General features: G+C 56.0%; 2 protein-coding genes across 6 annotated transcripts in view; both read right to left on the reverse strand.

Moving 5' to 3' along the window:
* Positions 1-428: 428 nt before the first annotated feature.
* ALDH3A1 (aldehyde dehydrogenase 3 family member A1) lies at positions 429-15,971 on the reverse strand. Of its 2 annotated transcripts, none has more exons than XM_028499947.2 (12): positions 15,676-15,971; positions 6,140-6,252; positions 5,610-5,776; positions 4,267-4,498; positions 3,887-3,972; positions 3,450-3,658; positions 2,836-2,953; positions 2,349-2,490; positions 1,577-1,743; positions 1,096-1,195; positions 638-768; positions 429-561 (listed from the first exon to the last, which is right to left on the reverse strand). In XM_028499947.2, the coding sequence occupies exons 3-12, from the start codon at positions 5,769-5,771 to the stop codon at positions 547-549; spliced, it is 1,362 nt and encodes a 453-aa protein (XP_028355748.1). In that variant the 5' UTR covers positions 5,772-5,776; positions 6,140-6,252; positions 15,676-15,971; the 3' UTR covers positions 429-546. The 2 variants fall into 2 exon arrangements, with proteins under 2 accessions (XP_028355748.1, XP_028355749.1); XM_028499948.1 differs by having other exon boundaries at positions 6,134-6,252; positions 15,676-15,862.
* Positions 13,941-26,277, reverse strand: part of ULK2 (unc-51 like autophagy activating kinase 2) — an 81,322-nt gene continuing 68,985 nt past the window's right edge. For 3 of the 4 annotated variants that reach the window (XM_024127627.3, XM_024127629.3, XM_024127630.3), the window contains exons 32-37: positions 25,783-25,916; positions 24,531-25,676; positions 23,846-24,038; positions 21,587-21,724; positions 20,967-21,109; positions 13,941-13,990 (exon numbers count right to left, since the gene is read on the reverse strand). The gene's annotated coding sequence lies outside the window, so the exon portion shown is untranslated. Of the gene's footprint in view, positions 13,991-20,294; positions 20,812-20,966; positions 21,110-21,586; positions 21,725-23,845; positions 24,039-24,530; positions 25,677-25,782; positions 25,917-26,277 lie in introns of those variants that run through there. The other variant, XM_028499919.2, reaches the window with a different exon arrangement.

Below are 26,277 nucleotides of genomic sequence, written 5' to 3' on the forward strand. Positions count from 1 at the left end.
TCGGCCCGTCTTCCCCAGCCGCCCCGCTCTCCCCCGGCCGGATTCTGGGCTCCTGCTCTGGCCCGCGCCCTGCTTCCCATGGTCCTCTCGGCACCCCGTCCTGGCCCCTCAGGCCAGACCCCGGGGCCCAGATGCTGCCGGCACTGAGCGTCCTGGGGCTGCCCCCGGCTCCCCATCCTCCGGCCCCAGGACCATCACTCTGGAGTCACCCGGGGGGTCGTGTTGACCGCCACCGTGGGTCTCACCAGGGACGCCCGCCTTGGCCTCCGTGGTCACCCCTCCGCTGGACACACCTGAATTGGAGCTGACGTCCCCAAGTCCCGGGGCCCTGGGGCTAAAGTGAGGCTCCGGGGGCTGGAGGGGAACGGGGGAACCAGAGAGGGCGGGGGGCGGGGCCGCAGAGACACGCACGCACGCACGTTCCTGGGCTGCTGGGAAACTTTATTGGTCTCTATTCTAGCGAGGGAGGCGAGGACGCCCTCGGAGCAAAAGGGGTGCCAGGAGCAGCCGTCCGAGGACGCAGCACAGCGAGGCCAGGGCAGCGCTTCAGTGACGGGGCATCTGTGGGGGACACGAGGCGTGGTGAGGCCCTTGCCCGGGGCCCGGCGGCTCCCCGAACTGCCGGCCCGCCTCTCACCTTGGCCGGGCTCGGGGGGTATCTGGCTCTGAGGGCCTCCTCATTCAGCAGAGGCCTCACCAGGCAAGAGCGGCGGTGGGAGAAGGTCTCGAAGCTGCTCCTGCCATGGTAGGACCCCATGCCGCTGGCCCCTGCGGGAGAGCCGGCTCAGCGTGGCCCCGAGGCCCCTTCTCCGAGCCGCCTGGGGGCCCCCGATGCCCGGGCTGTCCGCCGAGGCATCCACGCGGGAACAGTGGCCAGGAAGAGCCCCATCCCAGCCCCGCCACGAGGTGGCGCTGCGACCTCCGGCGCGAGCGGCCTCTCAGGCCCCAGGGGACCTCTGGGACCCTCTGGGGTCTCCAGGTTGAATGTGGCTGATGGATGTGGCGGCTGAGGGACAGGTCAGTGGGAGTCTGAGGCCCAGCCCGGGGGGGACGCCCGCGGGGGGCAGTGGGCCGTGAGCTCGGCCCCAGACTCACCCACGCCCCCGTAGGGCAGCGAGGGCACGGTGCTGTGGGCGATGACGTCGTTGGCCGTCACGCCGCCACTAGAAGTCTCCGCGATCATCTTCTTAATCACCTGCAATAGCCCGGGGCTCAGCCTGCGGCCTCCGGGCCACCCAGCCCCTCCCCGCTGTCCTGGAGCCGCAGGGACGGTGAAGGCAGAGCCCCGGCCCCAGTCTGGGTTCCCCACTCTCTCCACGTAGTCTCGTGGGGAGACGGTAAGAGCAGCTGTTCCCAGGACGGCGTGCGCGTGCGCGGCACCGAGGGGCGCACCATCATCTCATTCAACGCTCTGTCCTGATTTCAGAGCTGAGAGGAAAGGGGCTCAGGAAGGTTAAGCGGCTCGCGGTGAGCTGTGAAGCTGGGACTTGCTCCCAGCTCTGTGAACCCCTGGACCCCGTCTGCAGGAGCGGCGCGCCCAGGGCCCCAGGAGCCGGGAGGAGAGCCCCCGGCTCACCTTGTCGTTTAGGGAGAACACGTAGAGGGCCAGGGGCTTCTCGCGCTGGCTGATGAACTGGATGGCTTCCTCCAGGCTGCGCACGCATACGATGGGCATTATGGGCCCGAAGACCTCCTCCTGCATCACCGGGGACTGGGGGTCCACGTCCACGAGGATGGTGGGGGCTGGAGAGGGAAGAAGCCGGCGTCAGCCAGCGCAGAGACCCCAGCCCAGGCGTCTGGTTTCTCCCCCAGCCCTTTACAGACAAGGCAGCAAGGCTTAGAGGGGTGGGGGGGGCGGCGGGCACGGGGCCTCCTCCTGCCAGGCTCCATCCCGGCGGACCACGGAGAGAACCCTGGATTCACCTATACGGGGGGAGCCCGGGCTCCACACTTCAGGGGGCGGGCCCTGTGCCCCGCTGGCCACGTGAGCCCTGCTGGAGCTCTTCAGCCTCCTGGCAACTTGGCGGCCAAGTGGGGCCCCGTCTGCTGGCCCTCCCGCTCGGCACAGCTGGGGCTCCTGTGGCCTCTGCTGAAGCTGCCGAGATGCACAGGAGGTGACGCCTCCTCTAGGCCTTGAGCGGAGGGGCTTCTGGGCTGGGGAGGGGCCTCCCAGGGGCTGTGGCCAGGCCCTGCCCGCCGAGAGGCCCAGAGCCAGCCCGGGGCCCCCGGACACACACCACGGGGCTGCGTCTGCTCTTCAGGGTTGTGTGCCCACCCGCCGCCCGCTCGCGGGGCCCCTGGCAGCCCTGGCGGGCGGGCGGCGCTCTCCTGAAGGGCAGCGCACGCACCTATGTACCGGGTGGTCGCATCCCCGGTGCCCCCGTAGGCGACCTTCTGGCCCTCCATCAGGGCCATCACCCTCTGGAAATGCAGGGAGTCGATGATTCTCCCGTAGTCGCGGGACTTCTTGGCATCCTCCCCGTAGAACTCCTGTGGAGGAGAGCCTCCAGGTGAGGATGCGGTCCCTCACCGCGGCCACACGCTGCGAGGTCACTGGTGACCCCGGCCTGAGAGCACGTCACACTGGGAGCAGACGCGTGCGTCCACGGCAAGGAGAATGGCGGGAACACACCAAGCCGGCAGCGACTGGCTTTAGCTGGTGGGATTCTGGGTGGAGCTTTTCCCCCTTCTTTATGCTTTTTAATCTTTTCCACATTTTCAACAGTGAGTGTGGATTATTTTCACGATCAGAACAAAAGAATCCAGTCTTTGGTCAAGTCCACGTCCGTCTCACCACCTGGCAGCCTGTCACCCACCCCCGGGGCCAACACTCACTCTCAGGGACTTTGTGAGCTTCTCCACGATTTGGTTCTGGATGGAGGGGTCACACAGGATGTAATCGGGGGCCACGCAGACCTGGCCGCCGTTCATGAACTTCCCCCAGGCGATGCGTCTGTGAAAACCCCAGGTTAGATGACATATCGCCGGCCGGGGGCTCCCCGGGAACAGGCCTCTGGCTCAGTCAGCCCAGGGTCAGGGCGCCGGGGGCTCTGCTGGGAGCCATCCGCCAGGGGGCCCCCTGAGCACCCCACTGGCTTCTAGATCCCATGACCCCGGGCGTGCTCGCGGGGCCCGCGGTGACCTCACCGCTGACCGGCGGGGGTGTCGGGCGGGCGGCCTCCACCCCCCTTCTCACAGCCTTGAGCCCCGCACGGCCAGGTGTCCCACACCCCAGAGGCTACGTGTGCGGGACACGAGGGCGGGCAGGGCTCCGGCTGGACCGCTCCTCTGCGGGAAGCCTCTCCCGCACCTCCTCTGTGAGCACGGGACCCCCACCCCCAGCCCCTGCCAGGACCGCAGGCGCCCCGAGGGCAGGGACCACGTCAGCGTCACTCAGAGTGAACTGCCGTCAGCCTGAGCTGCGGGGCGGCGAGGCCAAGCCCCCTCACCTGCAGGCGACGTCCAGGTCACAGTCCTTGTCCACGTAGCAGGGGTTTTTGCCCGCCAGCCCCAGCGTGACGGGGGTCAGGTGCTTGGCCGCGGCCATCATTACGATCTTGCCCACCCCGGTGCCCCCGGTGTACAGGATGTGGTCAAATCTCTCCTTGAGCACCTCTGTGGTTTCGGGGACACCCCCACTGATCACCGGGTACAGATCCTTCCGAGAGAGGACAGAGGTGAGGCCCAGAAAGGACCATAGCCCCCTCCCCACGTGGCCGGGCAGTCGCCACCAAGTGGACCCCCTCTCTCGGCTCAGGGGTTCCAGTCACCCCAACGGGAGTGGCCAGCTGTCCTCACCCCACCCGTGGCTTGGGCCCTGGCTGCAAGAATTCACTATTTGTCAAACCCCGCCGCAGTTCTCCGTGTGCCCTGGAGAGCCTGTCACCTTGTCCAGGTACTGGGGGAGGATGGTGGCCAGCAGGCTCGCTGTGTTCTCACTCAGCTCCGACGGCTTGAGGACCACCGCGTTCCCTGCAGAGCACACGGGATCAGGGCCACGCTGGGGCCACCCCCCTGCTCTGCCCTCCCAGGGACCAAGGGCGCATGGGGGGCGGTGAGGCTGTGTGGACCTCTGAGCCTGGCTGGGCCTGGACACCGGGAAGCCTGGTCCCCGCAGCCTCCTGTGAGAGCCGGACCCTCCCATGGCTCCCTGACCCCAGGCCGCCTCTTCGCACAGGCCTGAGCCCCCCACCCCAGGCCCTCCGCTCTGCAGTGGAGAACAGGGATCCCTCCTGGCTCCCCGAGCCAGAACGGGGCCCACAGTACCTGCAGCAATGGCGCCCACCATGGGCTGGATGGTGAGGCTGAAGGGGTAGCTCCAGGTGCCAATGATGAGGACCACGCCCAGGGGCTCTGAGTGGATGTAGGGCTCATCCTGCTGGGTCTGGGGGGTCTTCTCCACGGGCTCGTCCGCAGCCCACTCAGGGAGTTTCTTGATCACGTAGTCAATCTCCTCCAGGACGTACACGATCTCCTCGTAGTAGGCGGTCCATTCGTTCTACAGCGAGAGAGCTCCCTGAGGCTTGCTGGCCCCAGGGTGAGGGCCACGCAGCCGGGGCTCCGAGCAGAGGCCCCAGGGCTGGCGGTGGTCCTGGCTCGCTGCTTCCCAGCTTTGTGACCCTGAATGACCTTCCTGACCTCAGTCTCCCAATCTGCAAAATGGGAACATGACTGGACCTCATGCTCCACGTGGGCCCATTGGACACAGCCTGGCTTGTTCTGCTGCCCACATGAAGGGGGCCATTCACCGTGGGCTCCCCAGCCCAGTGGGCCAGGCAAGAAGGCACAAGGGGGCAGAACTGAGGATTAGCCGTCGAGTGGTGGGTCTGTGAGGGCCCCTTTCTGCCAGTGCTGGGGGCCCAGACAGGTTGGACACATCGAGTATGAGGTGCACGAGGGCACCTCAGACCTGAGTAGTGATTTGAGGGTCACTAGTGAGTTGGGGGGAACTGAGCTGAGGCGTGTCCGGGAAGGCTTATAGATGAAAACGAGACTTGAAGCCAGGACGGAGCCCTAAGAAGACCACCCTGATGAAGTGGCTTCAGGAAAGAGGCCACCAAAGAGAGACAGGAGAAAATCCGAGAGACCCTCAGGCGGATGGAAGGGTGGAAGCAGGCCCAAGTGACTTGGGGGCAGCGAGGGGGAGGGGCTGAGAATTCGGAGGGGTCTGATTTTGCCCAGCGGGGAGGAGAGGATGGGGGGGGAGGGAGGGAGGACGCCCAGCAGAGCAGGCTGCCCTCCGCGCAGCCAGGCTGGGCTGTTCCCTGGTGTGGAGAACCCGGCCCGCACGGGGCTGAGAGCTGAAGGAAAGAGGAGGCCGGAAAGGGGTGGCCTCGTGTGCTGGGCTGGGGTGGAGAAGGGAGGCAGTGAAGCCAGGAGGGGGGATGGCGGGCCGGGCGCGTGGGACCTGGGGCGCCGCAGGACGCAAGGAGAAGCCCGCGCGCCCCATCTCAGCGGCTGCGCTTTCCCCTCCGTAAGAGGGTCCTGAGGCGCCCGGAGTGTTTTGGGGGCTACGTGCAAAGAGCCGGGCGCAGAGCCTGGCCCGCGGCGCGCAGCCGACGTCCTGGGCGCACGCAGCCCTCTCCTGCCCGCGGCCGGTCGCGGCGCACCTTGCGGAGGTCGGCGGCCAGCGCGCCCACGAGGTCCTTCTCGCGCTCGCGGATCAGGCGCCGCAGACCCTCCAGCTGCTGGACGCGGCACTGGAGCGGGCGCGTCTTGCCCGCGTTGAAGGCGGCTCTGGCCCGCTGTACCACCTCGCTGATTGTGCTCATGGTTCCTGAGGACAGAGAGCTCCTTGGAGCCGGGAGGAGGGCGCGCGCTGCCCGGCCGCCCCCCCACTGGGACCTGGGGTCCCCAGGGCAGCACCCACCCTCACTGATAATTTTATAGGAAGAAGAAGATCTCCCTGGGAGCACCGGGAAATGGCCTTTTGCCTTCTCAGCTCCCTGACCCTGTTGTCTTGGACCCTTCTGGCCATCAGCGTACTCCCTCCCTGAGCACATGACAGACCCCCGCGGTGAGGACCAGGCAGCCGTGACCTGCGGTGCTAAGGGTGTCTACAGCTGCTGAGGGTGGGCTCTTGGCAGGGTGCTGGGGGAGGCCCTTCCTGGCATCCCTCAGGCCCCATGCCCACCTCTACCTTCGTGCAGAGCTGGCGACTCTCCCAGGCGGTCACTCCAAGTGCTCTGCGCACCCAACCAGGGCACTCTCCGGAGCAGATCAGAGGACACGGGTCGTGACTCCACACCCACGCTGATCAAAGAAAACCCAGCGTCAGGATTCCCACACCACCTTTCTGGCTGAGCCGTCGTTCTCAAAAGCACTGGCGGCTTCCCAGACAGAACCAGGCTTGGTGTTTATTTTTTGCGGTATGCAGGCCTCTCGCTGTTGCAGGCTTGGTGTTTAAACCCGTGTGTGCCTGCAACACCCGTGAGACAGACCGACTCACAGAGCTTCAGATTTCCACAAAAAAGCTGCCCGTACAGGAGACCACGCTGGCGAAGTGGGATGGCTCTGCTGGGAGGCATTTGGCTACGCCCAGCAAAAACCTTTAAAATCTATTTCTCTGTGACGTAGTAGGCCCACATTCAGGAGCTCATAGAAATGAGAGCGTTCCTAAACATTCATGAACAAGAAAGTTAATCAGGTTTATGCATAACAGAGAGATACTGGAAACATCCTAAATGTCCATCAGCAGAAGACAATTTCAAAGACGTCTGCTGCACCCACGTGCAGTAATGAGGACAGAGATGGACAAGTGTTTCAACACCTTTATAAGGGCGCTCTCTGTACCAGATGTGTCCCGGGCATGAGGGATAAGAAACAAAACAGGTTCCAGAACAACAGATACCCCAGGCGTGTGCGTGCCTGTTCACGAGAGAGCCCAGAGGGGCGGCCCCCCCCCCACCCCCCCGCCCGGCGTGGTGACTCGGGGGGATGGGAGGTTGGGGGTGGATTAGAGGTGATCTTCATTTTCATCTTCTGGAGGGCTTCACTTTTTTGCAGTGAACTTGCATTTTTAAAAAATGTTTGTTACCTTTTTGAGTAGGTAACACACGCTCATGGTAGAAAATGTAAAAGATACAAAAGGGACACAGAGAAAAGTAAGTGTTCCTCCTCCCTTCTCCCCCAGCAATTCTTCCTGCCCTCCAAGAGGTTTCCACCCACTTTCAGACACGGTGTAACCTCTGACATCAGAAAAAACCACAATAAGGCTATTTCCATTTGACAGAAAAGTTAAATACCGTATCTACATCTATGTAGATATACAGAGATGTAGATATGGTATATATAATACATATGGTATATGTGTATATATCATACATGGTATATATAAATTTTTTGCAAAATGGAAACAGCCCTTTATAGATGTATATGTATGGACGTGTGTATATGTATATATATGAAATCCTGCTTGAATTCCAGCGATTCCTCCCATCACCTCCCCTCTCCGTAAGCACCGACCCCCACCCTGGCTTTTGGCGCGGAGAGGAGGGCCCTGCTGGCACCCAGGGCGCCCCAAGCCTGGGGTGCCACGGCCCCCTCCCTAGGTCCGACGGGAAATCGGAGGGAGCCCTCTGGGACCCCAGCCTTGCGTGGGCAAAAACCAGGGCAGCAGCCTCTGGCCATGGGCCACCAAGGCCTGGCGGCTCAGGGCAGAAGAGCTCGTGGGAGGGAGACCGGGAGGGCCGGCCCCCAGCTCAGCACTCAGAACCACGTGGTCTCTGGGAAGGAGCTTCCTCTGTGGGCGGCGTTGATAGCAGCGTCGCTTCAGTCATTACAAAGGTTAACGGCGCCGCCGGAAAGTAGCTAACATTGCGCTTGACGCCCCAGGGGGAGCAGCTGGACTTAGTCCCCCAGGACCCATCCTTCTTCTCACACCCCTGCATCGCCTGTGCCTGCTTCACCTGTGCCACTTTGACCCCAGGTGTCATCATCCCTCGATCCTCACAAAAACCCTCCCTCTGTCGGAGCGCCCACCAAGAAGGAGCCGTTACGAGTCCATTTTACAGATGAGGAAAGTGAGGCCGAAAGACGTGCAAAAGATGCTCTGTCTTTGGTCTCCCAGTTAGCAAGTAGCAAAGTCAGGACTTGAACCCGCTTCTGTCTCTATCTCACACCGCTCGTGCCTTTAATTACAGGGCTCTGCTGCCTCTGGGTGACTGAATCAAGGCTTCTCGCCCACCGTCCCCTGGGTCCCCCTGCTCCAAGGGTCCCCGGGGCCTCTACCTCCCTGTGGCAGGGGTGGTCGAGCTGCCAGGCGTGAGCTTCGGCGGATTCTCAGAAGATGTTCCTGGGTGTGGGGAGGACCTGCCACAGAGGTGGACCCGCTCCTGGCCCGGCTGCAGCTAGAGATTTCTAGGAGGAGAAGAGAACGGGGAAGAGAGTTACCTTCGACACAGGCTCTCCCGGGGCTGGAGCTCCAGGAATGGGCATCGGCCGAGAGGGGATGCATTTAAGGACCCTTCTGCCCTTCTCCCCGCCCCCTGGGCCCTCGGAGTCCCTGCCCAGGAAGTTTGCATAACAAGAACAAAACAGTTTTCAAACGTGGGGTGTAGTAATCCGGCCCTCTGCTCCCAGTTTGGGGGATTAGGCCTGGGGTTGTCTGCTTTTGTTCTGCTCAGAAATGCAAGAATGTGTCTGTGGAGGCTTGGGCGGGGCCGGGTCCAATCTTCCAAAGGAGCCCCTGTGTTTGCCTCGGGCCTGGGGCTGCTGATTGATTCAACCTGACCTGACTGCTTCCAGATTTTCCAAGTGCAACTGCCAGCTGCTGTCCTCCCGACCTCCCTGATTACATAAGGGCGGGGGAGGTACAGTCACAGCGAGCGTGCACGCAGCTCCCCGAAGACGCCCCATCAAGGTGAGATCTCTAAGCCTGGGGAATCGCAGGCCGGGGCTTTCTACACGAGGCCCCACCAATACGTGGGTCTGCCCACTTGTTGAACAGCAGAGAAGAGGGCCACGGACCAGTACCGACTGCCAGGAATCTCCCCAGTGTGGTCGGTCACCCACGGAGCCAGAGATGCTTGGGCAGAGAGGACTCTGGGATAACAGATGTTTGCTGGGCGTCTGCTCAGTGGGGATGGAGGCCTGTGTGGAAGACACACCTGGCCACTTCTCACACCACCACACCCTCCAACTAGAATTTGCTTTGTTCACTGCTGTATCCTCAGCACCCAGAACACCGTCTGACACATAGTAGGTGCTCAATAAATGAATGAGGGAATAAACAGAACGTTTCAAAATAATATGAACCCTATAGTGGCTGGAATACGCACAAGATGCTACAGGGCCTCAGATGAGAGTCCCGAGGGAGGGAAACGGAGTCTGAGCTGAATGGGAGGTATTTAGGCTTGGAACAGCAAAAGCAAAGACACAGAGGCAGGAAACAAAGTCGTGTGTCATCGCAGTTATTAAGGTGCTATTAACGTAATTAATGGGAAAAGAATTTGAAACAGAATAGGTACATGTATATATATGACTGAATCACTTTGCTGTACACCTGAAACTACCACAACGTTGGGTTTTTTGTTTGTTTTTTAATATTTGGAAACTTTATTTGAATGAACAATTCTTTTCCGGTGTGATTTTATTTTATTATTATTATTATTATTTGGCCGTGCTGCGTGGCATGTGGGATCTTACTTCCCCAACCAGGGATCGAACCTGCTCCCCCTGCATTGGAAAGACGGAGTCTTAACCACTGGACCAGCAGGGAAGTCCCAACATTGTTAATCAACTATACTCCAATATAAAATAAAAAGTTAAAAAACTAAAAGAAAAAATAAAAATGTAACTGAACCTGTTGGAGATGCATATTCCCAGGCTCTACCTGCTCGACAAAATCAGAAACTCTGGGATGAGGCCCAGCCATTGGTGGTGTAACAAGTCCTCCAGGTGAAGTCGGAGAACCCGTGACTCACCGGTTACTGATAACAGTTAACTGGGAGGAGTTCCCTTCGATCTGTGTTTTTATTCCTTTAAGAAATTGCTATAAGAAAATCATATTATGTATTGTTTAATATCTGCTACATGTTACAAACATATATATGGATTTATAAAATTATATTTTGTAACTATATAAAGCTGGGAAGATTGATGGTAATGATGTGAGTATGAGAGAGATTTTATATTGGCCTGTGACACAGAATTCAGTTTACATGTTTCAAGTGGCCAGGGAACTAGGGTGATGGCATAAAACCTTATGAGAAATTGTTCTAAGGAACGAATAAAAAGTTTGTAGTGGCAAACGTGAAATCATCAGATGACAGCAGGTGTGACGTGAGGCATTATTCCAGGGACACATCACAAACCTGGGGCTGCCTGTGGTCATCACGGCCGGCACTCAGGCAGCAGTCACTTGTGCCGTGACTGAACGCATGGGGCCTCTGGTGACAATTCCACAGGGAGGGTGTTATTCTCCCCATTTTATATAAGGGGGACCAGAGACTCGTAAGAACGTTGGTCCAGGCTCTTACTGCTCACAGGTGGCAGAAGAAGCCCTTGAACCCACCAAAGCCCAGGATCACTCACCGAATGCAAGCCGTCTCCCTGGAAGTGAGATGCAGCCAAAGCAACCCCAACAGGAAGTGACGTAGTCCATGCCCGCCCTCCTTCTGAACGTTCTGATTATCATTACGCAGAGGGTTCCAACCAGCCTGGGGATCTGGTTCCTCAGGCTAAGTGAATAGATGGAAAGAGGAAGGATGACGGGGAGGAAGAGCTGTGAAGAACAGCGAGGAAGATGCCAACTGGAAGGATCAATTCCATTTACAACAGCATCAGAAAGAAGTAAATTTAAATGTAAATTTAACAAAAGAAGTGTAAGACTGATATACTGAAAATTGCAACACATCGTCGAAAAAAATTAAAGATCTAAATAAATGGAAAGAAATCACAAGTTTGTGGATTGAAAGACATAATATTGTTAAGGTGACAGCACTCTCCAAATTGATTTACAGATTCAATGCAATTCCTGTTAAAATCCCAGCTGGCTTTTTTTTTTTTTTTTTTTTTTCAGGAGTAGAAAAGCTGATCTTAAAATTTGTATGTAAATGCAAGGGACCAAGAAGAGCCAGAACAGGGCTTCCCTGGTGGCAAAGTGGTTGAGAGTCCGCCGTGCCCCGGTCCAGGAAGATCCCACATGCCGCGGAGTGGCTGGGCCCGTGAGCCATGGCCGCTGAGCCTGCGCGTCCGGAGCCTGTGCTCCGCAACGGGAGAGGCCACAACAGTGAGAGGACCGCGTACCGCAAAAAAAAAAAAAAAAAAAAAAATGAAGAGCCAGAACAATCTTGAAAAAGAAGAACAAAGCTGGAGGATTCAATTTCAAAACTATAACAATGCTGCAGAGATCATGATACTGGCATAAAACAGACAAGCAGATCAATGGACTAGAGCTGAGAGTCCAGAAACAAACCCTTACACGTGTGGCCAATTGACGTTTGACAAGGCTGCCAAGACAATTCAGTGAGGAAAAAGAACAGTCTTTCCAACAAAAGGCACTGGGATGACGGAATATCCACATGCAAAAAGATGAACGTGGACCGTTACCTCACACCATACGCAAAAATTAACTCAAAATGTATCATCGACCTAAATGTAAGAGCTAAAACTATAGAACTTCTACAAGAAAACACAGGAGTAAACCTTCATGTCCTTGGGTCAGGCAATGGTTTCTTAGCTAACAAGACCAAAAGCACAAGTGACAAAAGAAAAAATAGCTAATTGGACTACGTCAAAATCAAAGCATGGGCTTCCCTGGTGGCACAGTGGTTAAGAATCCGCCTGCCAATGCAGGGGACACAGGTTCGAGCCCTGGTCCGGGAAGACCCCACATGCCGCGGAGCAACTAAGCCCGTGCACCACAACTCCTGAGCCGGTGCTCTAGAGCCCACGAGCCACAACTACCGAAGCCCACGCACCTAGAGCCCATGCTCCGCAATAAGAGAAGCCACCACAATGAGAAGCCCTCGAACTGCAACGAAGAGTAGCCCCTGCTCGCCACAACTAGAGAAAGCCCACGTGCAGCAACAAAGACCCAACAGAGCCCAAAATAAATTAATTAATTAATTTTTAAAAAATGTCAAAGCGTTTGTGCTGCAAATTATACCAGCAAGAAAGTGAAAAGAAAACCCACAGACTGGGAGAAAATGTTGGCAAATCATGTATCTGATAAGGGACTTAGAGTATATAAAGAACCATTACAACTCAACTTTGATCGTTTGTCAATATTAGACAAATAACCCAATTTAAAAATGGGTGAAGGATTCAAACAGACATTTCTCCAAAGAAGATATACAAACAGACAACAAACACATGAAAAGATGCTTGGCATCATTCGTTATTAGGGAAATGAAAGAGAAAACCACAATGAGATACCACTTCCCAGCCACTAGCATGGCTATTTAAAAAAAAAAAAGGGCTTCCCTGGTGGCGCAGTGGTTGAGAGTCCGCCTGCCGATGCAGGGGACACGGGTTCGTGCCCCAGTCTGGGAAGATCCCACATGCCGCGGAGCGGCTGGGCCCGTGAGCCATGGCCGCTGAGCCTGCGCGTCCGGAGCCTGTGCTCCGCAACGGGAGAGGCCACAGCAGAGGGAGGCCCGCGTACTGAAAAAAAAAAATGGCAGACAATAAGAAGTGTTGGCGAGGAGGTGGAGAAATCGGAACTCTCCTACACTGCTGGTGGGGATGTAAAATGGTGCAGCCACTTTGGAAAACAGGCAGTTCCTCAAAGAGTTAAACATAGAGCTACCATATGACCCAGCAATTCCACTCCTAGGTCTACACCCAAGAGAAAGGAAGACCTGTGTCCACACAAACACTTGTACATGAATGTTCACAGCAGCATGATTCATAGGAGCCAAAAAGTGGAAACAACCTAAATGTCCATTAACTGATGAATGGATAAACAAAACGTGGTGTACCTGTATGATGGAACATTATTACGCCGTAAAAAGAAATGAAGTTTGGATACATGCCTCACCATGGATGAGTCTTGTGGACATTACGCTCCAGACACACAGGACTACTTAGTGTACGATTGATTCCATTCATATGAGATGTCCAGTAAAGGCAAATTTATAGAGACAGAAAGTAGGTTAGGGGCTGCCTGGGGCTGAGAAAGGGGGTGGGGGCAGAGGGCAAGGATTGACTGCTAACGGGTACAGGGTTTTTTTAGGGGGACAAACGTGTTCATGATTAGGTTGTGGGGATGTCTGCACAAAAAACTAAAAAAACATTGAGTTGTACACCAAAATGAATAACATGGTGTTGAATTATATCTCAATGAAGCTATTAAAATATGTATATCATATTCAGTATCCTCACTCTGAGAAACTAGGAAAATGCATTAGGAAAATGTGGAATCTCCCCTACAGAGAGCTGAAAATCATTTACGTAGATAAGGCCCCCAGGAGGAGGTGGAGCGTAGACCCTCTTTTCTTACGTGTGGCATGTGTGTAGTGACTTCTTTCCAAAGAGGCCAGGTTGGACTGGTCAGGGGAGTAACTCTACACGGGAGAAGCTGGTGAACGCGACCTCAGCGGGTGTCCAAGGTCAAGGTCATGGCGACCCCATGTCCCCTGGATACCACGTGATAAAAACCGGCGCTTCCACTCTGTGGTCTGCTTCCCCAAACCCAAACCCCCAGTCTAACCATGAGATGACATATCAGACATGCCCAAACTGAGGGAAGTTCAACAAAATACCTGACCAGCCCTCCTCAAAACCGTCAAGGTCACCAAAACAAGGGAAGTCTGAGCCCAGAGGAGCCTGAGGAGACGGGACAGTAAATGGAAGGTGGTCTCTGGATGGGATCCAGGGGCAGAAAAGGGACATTCGGCACAAACCAGAGAAACCCGGAGAGAGCATGGGCCTCGGTTAATAACACACCGGCATCGGTTCACTAGCTACGGCAAACAAGATATCAGCAGCAATAGGGGATCCACGTGCAGATGACCCAGGAACTCTCCGCACTGCCTTGGCAATTTTTCTGTAAATCCAAAACAAGTCAAAAGTAAGATTTTTATTTTAAAATCTCATCTGGAGGCAGCACGCAGGGTGAACGAGTGCTCGCTCAGGGGTCCCCAGCTGTGAGGCCCGGGAAAGACGCTCACCCTCCCGGGGCCCCATTTCCCCATCAGTTAAAATACGGGCGCCAGACTCGCGAGCAGTTGTGCGGGACCCTGAGAAGGCGACACGCGTGAAAGGACCTTGGAAAGTGAAATTCCTTCCAAAATCATCCACGGAAAGAGGTGAGCTTCAGTGAGCTGCACCGCTGACCCAAGCTAACCTGCTCGTCTTCCTAACGCAACACTGTCGCCAGGTCTTTGCCTCGGGAACCCTCCAGCCTCCGGGCGGGCTGCCCTTCCTCCGCCCGTCGTCCCCACTGCTTTCCCAGCCCGGCACCGGCTCCCCTGCTGTCGCCTGGTGGATGCCCCCCTCCTGGCACCATGGGTGTCACCTCCCCACTGAGATCCCGCCATGTGAACTTCCCGTATAAACTTCCGGATGAGGCACAGTGCTGGGGCTCACTGACCTAGAGGGCTGACTGCTGGGGCCTGGCTGGAGCGAGGGGGACAGCGTGGGTGGGGCAGGCTGGACTCGGCTTCGCCCAGCAGTTCTGACCTCGGGGTGCCCCCCGCCGCCGTCCTGGGTTCCTGGGTGCAGCGCAGAGCCACGGGAGGACACTGGGATTTCAACTACTGTTTAGAGAGCTTCTCCCCGGACAGCGGCAAGGAGAGCGGACCGGCTGCACGTCTGGGGAAACGCAGGCAGGATCCCCGGGGGTCCCTTCCCCTCTATCCGCCCTGAGGGCAGAGACTTGGGTCGGAAAAGCTGCAGGCGTGCATCCCAGGAAGTCAGCAGGAGCAAGAGGGAAGCCCCCCCAGGGATGCTGCAAAGGTCCCCTACTGTCACCCGACCCTGACCTTCCCCTGTGCAGGCTCCCAGGAAGCACCCAGGAAGCCAGGGCGGAGTTGGAACACAGGGCAGCCCGGGGCCAGAGCGGGCAGGGCCGCGCGGCCCGGCAAAGTGCAAGTCACGGTGAGCTGGGCGCCTGGCCCGACCCCGCCCGGAGCCCCCGCCCGCTGTGGGGCAGGCCCGGGCCGCCTGGCTCTCCTGCTCCTCCGAGCGTGGGACGCCGCACCCCGATTCCTGACAAACACGAGTGCACCCCATCGCACACCAAGTCCGATATTTACTCTAAAAAGGGCGAGAATCCCTCCGTTTTATTTCTGCACGGTGATCACACAAATATAATTGCGTGAACCTGCACAATGTGATGACTAGTTTTTAGAGCCGCCCTTTCCTTTCACACATAACTGGCTTGCCTCGCCCTCTGTCAGCACCCCGTAGAATTCCAGCGCGCACCCCCTGTGTTTTCCCCAATGCTTATATAACATCCGATAAAGTTAAACGTACACGACACACTGGGGGCTCTCGCTGTTTTTAAAACAGGGTCTCGTCAGACACGGGTTCTGATGCCCCGCTGCCTCAGCAGTGGGCACAAGTGCCCCAGGCAGGGGGACCGCGGAATCCACTCTGTCCCCTCTGGCAGCTGTTTAGTGTTAACATCAACAGCGTTTGATGTGCACAGGACCAGAATGCCCCCTGCTGCGGGGAAGCCACCTGGCTTCCAGCTTTTGACCGATGCTCCCTAAGCCTCCTTGAACTTACGGGTGTTTTTCTTTCTTTGTAACAGAATCCCAGGAGTGTTGGCATTTTTGATTTCGTGCGTGTTGCCCGATGGCTTTCCGCAAGGCGGTCCCTGGAGGCCAGCGGGCCGTCCGGGCCCTGGTCCAGTCAGGCAGCCAGTGCCCTGCGTTCTTGTCGCTTCTCGGCTGTTCCCTGACCCCGGCGGGCGGGCTGGTGCGTTGTCACACCTGCGCCGGCCACAGGCCTTCACCCCACTTCTCTTCTGTCTGTGTTTTCCTTGTCAACGTTTAAGAGCTCTTGCTGTTACAGCTGTTGAGTCACTAGTACTCTCCTTGATCTGTCACTTGTCCGTGGACTGGATTTACGGCACCTCTTGCTACACACGAGTTTTAGTATAGCCAGCAAGAACTCTTCTGTTTCAGTTTGAATGAGGAGAGTTCTCTCTCTCGTCCTACGCGGTTCATCTAATTCCCGGGACATTCTTGTAAGATTTGTATTATTTTATTATTTGCTCTGAGCCCATCAAGAGACTATTTTATCAATAATGCGGACGTCCCCTAGATGAGCTCATTTAATCCTCACAACTGCGAAGAGGTAGGAACTATCATTATGTCCATTTTATAGACAGGAAACGGAAGCACAGAGAGGCTAAGTAATTGGCCTAAGGTCACACAGCTGGTAAGTGACAGAGCCAGGCCTCACCTGGCATCGATTCCTTGATCCCCCTTGAAGGCTCACACCCTTGGGCTTCCCCATTTCCTCCAGGTTTTCGAATTTTTGCTGTAGTGTTGAATACAGTTTCCTTGAAACGCTTTAATCTCCTGACTCTGTCATTATGTCTCCTTTCTGAACCTTAATCTTGTGTGTTTCCGTATCTCGTTTTTCTTTCACAAAGAAAGGGCAAGTCAGGGTGAGCTCGGGTGTTCTGCTCACCGGTGTTTGCAAAGACCAGGCCGCACTTCTCTTCTAAGAGAAGCGTGAATATAGGTTTCTGATTCATTTCAATTCCATCTTCCTACTTTCTTTTTGTACTTAAACTGGGTAAGTAGGTCCTTTGACTTTTGATTTCCTATTTCAATACTGATGGCCTTTGTCTTTATTTTCCACTGAATACGGTTTTGCCGTGTCCTGGAGTTTTGAAAATGTAACATTCTTACTTTCACCGCTTTCCAATAATTTTTAATTTCCCTCTTGATGGCCTCTTTAAGTGTTTTTTATACGTGTGTTTCCTAATATCAAAGTAGTTAATATTATATTCGTCACACCTTTATTATTTACTGCCAGTTTTCTCAGATTATGATAAAAATATGGCCTTCTTCTCTGCTTTTCTCTATGGGTTCAGGCCTTCTTTGTGGTCAAATAGATAATTTCTGTAGCCGTTCCAGGGACATACGAATGAGATGTATTATTTCTGTTCATAGATGTAAAAATCTCCACCTATTGAATCAAATGTACTGATTTTTCCTGGGTATATTATCCAGCTGTCCTTACAATTCTGATACTTCTGCTTTGTGTGTTTAACCACATTTTGCTTTGTTCATACAAGTTTATGACTGTTTGATCCCCTTTATAATTTTTGCTTTTCTTCTTCCTCTGTTTTGATCTTAAAGGCCACCTTATCTGATGTTAATTTGGGTGGTCCTGCCTTATATTTGTTTGCACCCGTCTGAACACCTAACTCCCTCCAGCCCTTCTTTAGCCTGCGGCTTTACATGCATTTCTCGTAAATGACAGAGGGAGGGTTTGTCTTAGACGCCCTTCTGACAGTCTCTCTATTTTACTAGAAGGACTGGGACCTTCCATCGTTTTCTTCCCATTACCTTTGAGTCCACTCTTCATGTCGCTCTCTCCTCTCTGATGGTCGCGGTTCCTCCCTTTCCCTGCTCATCTGAAAGCTCTGTCGCCAGGGAAGCCCCCGAAATGGCTTTTCAATGTGTTTTCAATTCCTGCTTGCAGCTGCGCCTCCTCAAATCTTTCTGTCCCTTCAAACATTCCGAGCGGCTCCATCACTTCCTGGTCAATTTCCCGCGCCCAAAGCTCCATCCAGACTAAGTTAGCACTTCGATCCCAGGGCACAGCCTCCGCCAGCTCAGCTCCAGTCTGTGGCCCCAGGAAGGGGACAGTCTCATCCCGCCCCGTCCCCCGAGGCTCCGTCCCCCGAGGCTCTGTCCCCCGAGGCTCCGTCCCCCTGGTGCGGGGGCTGACAGGAGGAGAAGGGACAAGGGCAGCATCCTTCTGCTCTACCTGGCGCTGCCCACGGCCTCGGGGGACTCCCGGGGGTCCCGCAGCTCCTGCCCACCACACAGGCCCCGGGAAAGGAGAGATTTCCCCGCACCCTCAGTTCCAGCCCCACCCTCCAGGGCACCTTCCTCGGGTCCCCTCACGTGGCTGGCAGCTCCCCTGGTATCAGCGAGATGGTCCACGGGCACGCCACCTTGGACTGCGGTCAGCTGGAGGAAACTCACACATCCTCTTGTGCAAATGGGGCCCCCTCTGCCTGGCTGTCTCTCTCTGGCTCGCTTTTCCAGCTCCATCATCTCGGATGACACAGAGGGTAGCTCAGCAAGCCCCCCGGGTGAGGAGATGTCCCTTTTGCAGGCACCCCTACCTCTCTCGGTGACTCTCGGAGCCCCGCTCGGTTGGCTTGGAGAGGTGGGGACTCCACCTTTGGGGGAGCGTTGGGGGGGAAGGAAAAGGCCACAGGCCTCCCTCAGACGCACGACTCCCCTGACTCTTACAGTCGCCGCACTTTCTAGGTCCCCGTCTCCAGGGCAGAGAGATGCTGGGAGCAGTTCTCTCCCTCACCTGGAGCAAGGTCTCCACGGGGCGAAGGGCTAGAGTGCACAAAGGAAGGACAGACAGAGCCCAGAGGGAGGGGGCGTTTCAGGCCCTGGGGCGTGGCTGGAGAGCTGGACATTCCCACACTGGCACACATGCTGGTCTCCCGAGTCCATCCTGGTGATGCTGGGGAGGGGCCGGCAGCCGCTCTTGGGACTGCGGAGCCGCTATAGGGAACACGGCCCGGTCAAAACCATCTGCACTACAGCGGGGCATCATCCAGCCTTGAAAAAGGGAGGAAATCCTGGGGACTGCCCTGGTGGTCTATCGGATAAGACTCAGCACTCCCAATGCAGGGGACCCGAGGTTCGCTGCCTGGTCAGGGAACTAGATCCTGCATGCGTGCTGCAACTAAGAGGCCTCACGCCACAACGAAGGAGCCCGCCTTCTGCAAGCCGGTGCAACCAAATAAATAAATTTTAAAAAAATATTAAAAAAAAAAAAAAAGGGGTGTACTTCCCTGGTGGCGCAGTGGTTAAGAATCCGCCTGCCAATGCCGGGGACACGTGTTCGAGCCCTGGTCCGGGAAGATCCCACATGCTGCGGAGCAACTAAGCCCACGCGCCTAGAGCCCGTGCTCCGCAACGAGCAGCCCCCGCTCGCCGCAACTAGATAAAGCCCTCGTGCAGCAACAAAGACCCAACGCGGCCAAAAATAAATAAATAAACAAATTTTAAAAAATAAGCGGGGGGAAATCCTTACACCTGCTCAAGCAGGATGAACGCAGAGGGCACTGTGCTGAGTGAAATAGCCAGTCACAGAAGGACGAGCACTGTATGACTCCACTTGTATGAGGTCCCTGGAGTCATCAAATCCACAGAGACAGAAGGTGGGGTGGGGGTGTGTGCCAGGGGCTGGGGGAGGGGTGGAGAGTGAGGGTTTAATGGGGACAGAGTTTCAGTTTGGGAAGATGAGAAAGTTCTGGAGATGATGGTGGGGACGGACGCACAACAACGTGAACGTACTTAATGACACTGAACCGTGCACTTACAAATGACGAAGATGGTAAATTTTACGTTGTGTGTGTGCCCAAGTTCTCCACTCAGTTCCACTGCTAAACTCGGCTCTGAGCTGTGGACGCCATCTGGGAACCAGAGCTACTCGTCCCGTCAAACCAGGAGCCTTCTTTGTCACGGGGGCATGGAGAGAACCCATTTCTCCAGACTTGTCCCTTCCCGTGCCTGACAAGTGTGGACTCCAATTTCGCGGAGAGCTGTTTTCCTACATTATTGCGGCTAATGGTGAGACTCAGCTCATGTATGTCTCAACGAGACTCCGTGTAGTTATTTCCTTGGAACCATCAGTTGACCTTTAACATGGACCTTAACTCTGACTAGAATTTAAAGTCTCTGTATCAGCACAGTGTACCTTCTGTTGCCCTTACCCTTCGCCCCCTTTTTTTTCTATTTTAATCAGAAAATATAAATACTGAAAAAAAGAATCCCATCCACATGGACCCAGTAATGTAGCAAATGCATGGACACCCTCTACTGAGCCCCCTGCCCCGGGTACTGGGGCGGGAGCCACGGTGGACAAAGGGCAGAGGCGACCCTCGCCCTCACAGAGACCCCAGCCCGCAGGGACAGAGATGGCAGAGGCTCTCGGGGAGCTGGGTGGAGGCCCTGTGCAGTGGGTCAGGGGAGGTGGCCCCAGCGCTCGTCCAGGTGTGAACCAGCTCCGGCTTTAAAGTGAGCAAGGCTGGACTTGCTGAGAGACATGGGTGGAGGACGACAAAGCCGAATCAGGACAGCGGTAACCTTTGGGGGCAGGGGGAGGAAGAGATGGGGGTGGGGAGAAGAATGCACCAAGGGCTTTCTAGGTATGTAATTTCTAAAGCTGGGTGGAGGGAACACAGGTGTTAAGTATTTTTGTTTATTTTTGTATGCCTAATATATTTCATTGTTTAAAGTTAAGACTATTTTTTAGAGCAGTTTTAGGCACAGCAGAACTGGGGTGGAAGACACAGGAAGCTCCTGCGCACGCCCTGCCCCCCGCACGCACAGCTTCCCCACCGTCAACACCCCACCAGACAGTACATCTGTTACCGCTGATGAAGCAGCGCGGACACGTCGTCACCACCCAGAGCCCAGAGTTCACATGAGGCTCACCCCTGGTCTTGTATATTCTGTGGGTTTGGACAGATGTATCGTGAGCTGTATCTATCATTACCATATTGCACAGAGTATTTTCTCTGCCCAAAAGAAGAAAAATGTAGCTTCCGAGGTGTCTGTGCGACGTCCAAGCTAAGTGTCCGGTGGCCATGGGAGTGTTGCTGGGTCAGAGCCCCATCGTAGACACGGGCTCCCCTGCGGGGTGAAACTGAGAGCCAAAGAAGGGAAAACAGGATTGAATCCTGGAAGCCACAGGCTTGAACAGAGGGGGAGAGAGGCAATGGATTCGGGTGCAGCTCCAGCAGAGCAATTTATCTATGAAACCAAAGGAGTGAGGGAACCATTAGGTACTAGCAGCCTCACTGGGGCATCACTGGTGAACAGCACAGGATTGGAGCAGCCCGCAGGCCCGACAGGTCAGGACCGGTTAAACAAATGAAGGCGCAACCATTCGAGAAATAGCTTCAGATCCGTAAAAAGGGCAGATGTTCATAATATATTCATACCTAAGGAAGACAAGTTTTAAAATAGTATATTTTGTATAATTCTTTTTTTTTTTTTTTTAAGTATTACCCTGGGTAGGTGTAGGAAGCACTTTTAAAAAAAAATTTATTTGGTTGCACCGGGTCTTAGTTGTGGCATGTGGGCTCCTTAGTTGCAGCTCACCGGCTCCTTAGTTGTGGCATGCGGGTTCCTTCGTTGTGGCATGCGAACCCTTAGTCGCGGCATGCGAACTCTTAGTTGCAGCATGCATGTGGGATCTTAGTTCCCTGACCAGGGATCAAACCCAGGCCCCCAGCAGTGGAAGCACAGAGTCTTAACCACTGGACTGCCAGGAAAGTCCCTACAATTCGATTTTTATAAAAGATTTTGTTTGCACAGGGAAATCATGCGGGCAGATGAATTAAAATGTTAATATAATCTCTGGGATGATGCGAGGTTTGTTCTTTTTATGGTTTCTGCAATGAACACAAAGTACTTACGAATATAAAAAAGAGAAGGGCCTTCCACAGGGAGCAGGCCCTGTCATTTCCTGGGAGGCTGAGAGACGAGTGGGTCCCACGGCAGGGAAGCCGTGCTCCGTCCAGGGCAGCCAACGTCTGGGCTCCACCGGGCCAGGCCTGGGAGACAGACCGGCACGCTGTCAGCCCTTCTCAGTGCGGGGCAGGCGAGGCGCAGGGAAGCCTCCCTGCCTGCGGCTCTGAGGGAGGGCTCCTCCGACACAGCAGGGCCCAGAGTTCTCTCCTTCCCTCGAGGGGTGGATGTGGGGGAGCCCCCGACCCCTCCACCTCCGGGACGTAGGAGACTCCACCCCTCAGGCAGACGGCTGTGCCCTCCCCCTGCCCTTAGCCTCTGACGGTGTCTCCAGTTTTCTGCCAAGGTCCCGTTACACCAGCCTGGCCAAGACCCCAGCCCACATCTCTCCCCTCGACACCCCCCTCACATCCTCTACAAACACTGCAAAGTGTTTGAGAGCCGCTGGCTAGGTGTGACCTCTTGGCCACCTGGGTTCTCAGGTCTCAGACCCCATCCACGATGGCCCCCGGTCAGAAGATACACATAAAAGTCCCCCTAGGCTCCTTGGTGCCAGCAGCCCGTGGCCCCCCCATCTGCGGCGTAGGGGTGGGGAGGTGCCCGAAGCACAGTCTTGGCCTCGGGCCCGAAGAGGCAGGGCTGGGATAAAGACTCCTGGGCAGGACCTCGCCGGGGGAGTGCGAGCCCAAGGGGCATGAGATGGGGAAGGGGAGCCCGCAGGAGGGCGGGTGCTGCGCCGGTGACGCCACCCCGGATGCGGGCTGCTGCGGACCACGTGGGGGCCCGCCTGGAGGCTGGGCTGCTGCAGGGCAGGCACCAGGGCCACTGGTTGTGGCTCGTGGCTCAAGCACTGGGCTCTCTGGACAGAGGCTGGTCGACCACTGGACGAGTCTTCCACGACCTGGTTTGCTCGGCGCTCCCCCTGGTGGCCACTGGCACGAAACGCAACGCTGTGCGCCCACTCCCGAGGTCATCCGCTCGGGCCACCCCCAGACCTCCGCCAGTCTCATTTCCCGGTCTCCCTTCTAGGCCCCGGTCCTCCCGGCACAGCCTTCACCAACACCCACATGCCTGCATAGACCCTTACCCTGGACCTCTCCTCTCCACGCAAAGGCAATGACTGTGCACAAGCTCTGCCCGCCTTGCAAACGGGGTCTTGCATGCGACCCAGGAGGAGCGAGGTGGTCGCGCGTGTGTGTGTGTGTGCGCGCGCGCGTTCTCCTCTCTGACACCAGGCAGGGTTGCTGCAGGATCAAACCCCCAGAGCAACACGGACACAGGGTCACAGCAGTGCAGCGACACTCGTCCTGCACGTCCTGCGCCCTGATTACTGATTTTGTTCCCAGGCCGCCGCAAAATTCTTTTTACAAATAGTCATTTTTCACCAATTCCGTTCTGCTTAAATCAGCCAGAGTCCTTTCCATTCGTGGCAGGCTGCAAAAATGGCCACAGGGATTCCTCCCCCCGCCCCCTCCACCGTCCCGGGTGAGCAAAGGGTTTCGTGGTAGGTCGTTGCCGTGCTTCCCCACCTTGAACCTGGACTCGGTCCACGGGACACTGGCAGATCTGCCTCCACAGGGCTGAGGGGTGAGCGCCTGGGGCTCGTCCTCTGAACAGGGCTGGGCCGGCAGTCGACGGCAGAACGTCAAGCAAACCCACAAGCACAGGTGAGGCCACCTCAGGCCACTGAGCACCAGCCACGCTGAGCCAGAGCAGAGCCGCCCAACTGGACCACAGAATTATGAGAAATAATACGTGTTCCTTGTGTTAAGCCGTTGTCTTTGGAGCGGTTTTGTTACACAGCAAACGTGAGCTCATACGCGACGTCTAGCAACGGAGAACCCTACCCGATCCACCCACATCCTATTCCTCTCCAAGTCACGTGGGTTTTCGCTCCTCCCTACCTCTTGGAAGCAGGCATTTTCTCCTCTATGTTTTTATGGGTGTCCCTGCAGCCATTTAGGCCGCCTCCCATCTTTTCTCCAACCCGCCAGTTCAATCAGGCCACCCCCTCTGCTTCGAACCTTCTTACGGCTGCTAGAGGGCCTCCCCCAGCCTTCCTCGCTGCTCACTTTGTCCCCACACGCCGACCTTTGGTCAGGCAGGGCTGGTGCCGAGAGCCTGTGTCCATCACGGGACGGACGCGCTCACACGTGCACAGACACGCGTAGAACAGTCTCTGCGCGCAAGCAGAGTCGTTGCTATACCTGCATCTTGCGGCGGTGCGTCAGGGCGTGGGCTCGGGGGAGCCTGAGATGAATCCTGACACAGGCACTGACCACTGTGAGATTCAGCGAGTTACTTCCGTCTCTCACAGGTGGCTGCGAGGTTCACACAAATTCACACACGTGAGATTCTTGGAAGTGCAATGGCACAGGACTGCACACAGTGTCTGTCTGCCTGGAATGCGGACGTCACCACCATCATCACCACCACCACCACCGTCACCACCACCACCACCATCAACGTCACTGTCATTTTCCACAAATATCTGTTGAGCTCCTGCTCTTTGCCAGGCACTGTCTTACAAGCTAGGGACACTACTAACAAGACAGATTCCTGGCTGAGAGAGCTGACATTTTAGTGAGGTAAGGAGAGTAACAAGTAAAAATAGAAACAGGGTAATTTCAGAAACTGGTTACTGTGCTGCAGAAAGCAAACGGTGCTGGGACAGAGAATGACTGCCGTGTCTTCGGTGCCTTTGTTGTTGCAGGCTCCCCCTGCCCCGGGGCCTTTGCACATGCTAGTCCTGCTCTTAGAACATCCTCCCCTCCTTCATTAACCTGGTCAGCGGCCACTCATTTTTTCCCGACTTTGGTCCCGTCACCCCCGCCACAAGCCCCCCCACAAGCAATAACATCGTCCACCTCTCTTTTGCGGCATTCATCATACCTGTGTGTTTATCAGTCTTGTCTGAAGTGTACACCCCGTGAGGGCAGCCAAGCCTCTCTCTCGCTGCTGTACCCCCAGCACAGCAGGTGCTTAACAGTTTTGAATTACAAACAAAGCTGGAGAAAAGACCAAATTTGAAGTCAAACATTACAGTTCCTTGAAATTTATCCGTCAGCTTCTGGCCTAGGAAACATCTCACAGAGCCTCGAGGAGACGCCTTCCCTAGACCCTGCCTCACACCAAACCCCTCTTCCCTGTGTGCGTTCCAGGTGTTCACCCTGAATCCAATCATAGAGAAACTTGGGATTTTTCCTTCTCTACTCTGGTTGGCTGGAGGCCTGGCTCTTCTCGCCCACGAAAGACCCTCCAGGGCCGCCCTCAACACAGGAGCGTGAAGGCCCCTGGGGGCAGAAGTCAGAGGGAGACCAAGGGCAGCCTTTCCCCCAGGGTCCCTGTGTCTCTCCTTTGCGGGGCCCCGATGCCCCACCCACTCTCAAGGGAAAGGCTGGTCTCACCAGCCCCAGGAAGGGCCTGGGGGCGCCTCGGGGCAGTTTTCCTGGAGGAAGTGGGCGTAGGACTCACCTCCCTGCTTCCATCAGAAGGGAGCTGGGGGCTTCTGAGGGTCAGGGTCAAGTGGGCACCTGGGGACCCTGGGAGCTCCTGCGCTTAGGTCTTCCTCCGGCCCTCAAGTGCCTGTCACTGTGCAAAGGGCATTCTCCCCACAAGAATTGTGTGAGAAGGTACTACTCTGATCTTCAATGGATGGAAAATGGAGGCCCAGGAGGGCGAGGGGACCTGCCCAAGGCTACACAGCAAGAGTGAGAAGTACCTCGTTTGTCAAAGCAGCAGAAAAAAACATGTGCTGCCCCAAATGTTCCATTAACTAAGGATCGTACAGACTTTGCATTCTGTCTGTTTACTACCCGTTTGATGAAACGTCTAAGAGCAGAACCGTCGCTGGGGAGGTGCTGCTGACCCGGGGACACTGTCCACATCCGTGCTAGCTGACCCCAGGAGGGCAAGCAGCACGCATCCCTGGTGGCCTGTGTCTGCCGCCGCGTGCGCCTCGATGCCTGGCTCTTCCGCAGTTCATCTGTGCGCCGGGGGCCACACGCGACGGCCTGCAGGCCAGGTCCGGGCCACAGCCTAGAGATTAAGAATGGTTCTTACATTTTAAGTGGATTGGAAAAAAAAAAGGCTGTTTTGTGACACGTGAAAGTTACAAGAAACTCAAATTTCAGGTGCATCGTACCGGCCCCGGCTACTTTCCGTGGCACGACAGCAGAGCCGAGCAGCTGCCAAAGGCGCTGCCGTAGGGTCCTGAACGGAGAAAGTGGGCACCGCGTGGTGCCCTGGAGGTCCTGTCTGATTTCCTCTGACACGACGCTACAGACGAACAGATGATGTGTTCGTGACCGTGTGGACGGAAGCTGGGATCCTCAGGAGTAAACAAGCTGCTTATGTAACAGGCATCTGTTTCCCGAGAATCCCCCCAGGTTTCACACCCTTTCTGAACTGACACGCTTTTGTCACATGCTGGCTCCTCTGACGGCGACTGAATAAACGGTGATGTGTGCTCCGCACCAACTTGTCTAAGAATGGTTATTTTAGCACATTCTCAGTGGAAAGGAGCATTCGCGTGTCCAAAATCCCGACGTGACGAGGAGCCAGCCTGTGACTGGAGAAGGGCCCCCGGCCTCAGCCTCGCTCACCACCCTGCACCCACCTCCCGGGGCTTAGATCCGCC

This window comes from Physeter macrocephalus, chromosome 14, assembly GCF_002837175.3.
Source record: "Physeter macrocephalus isolate SW-GA chromosome 14, ASM283717v5, whole genome shotgun sequence".
Taxonomy (NCBI): Eukaryota; Metazoa; Chordata; class Mammalia; order Artiodactyla; family Physeteridae; genus Physeter; species Physeter macrocephalus.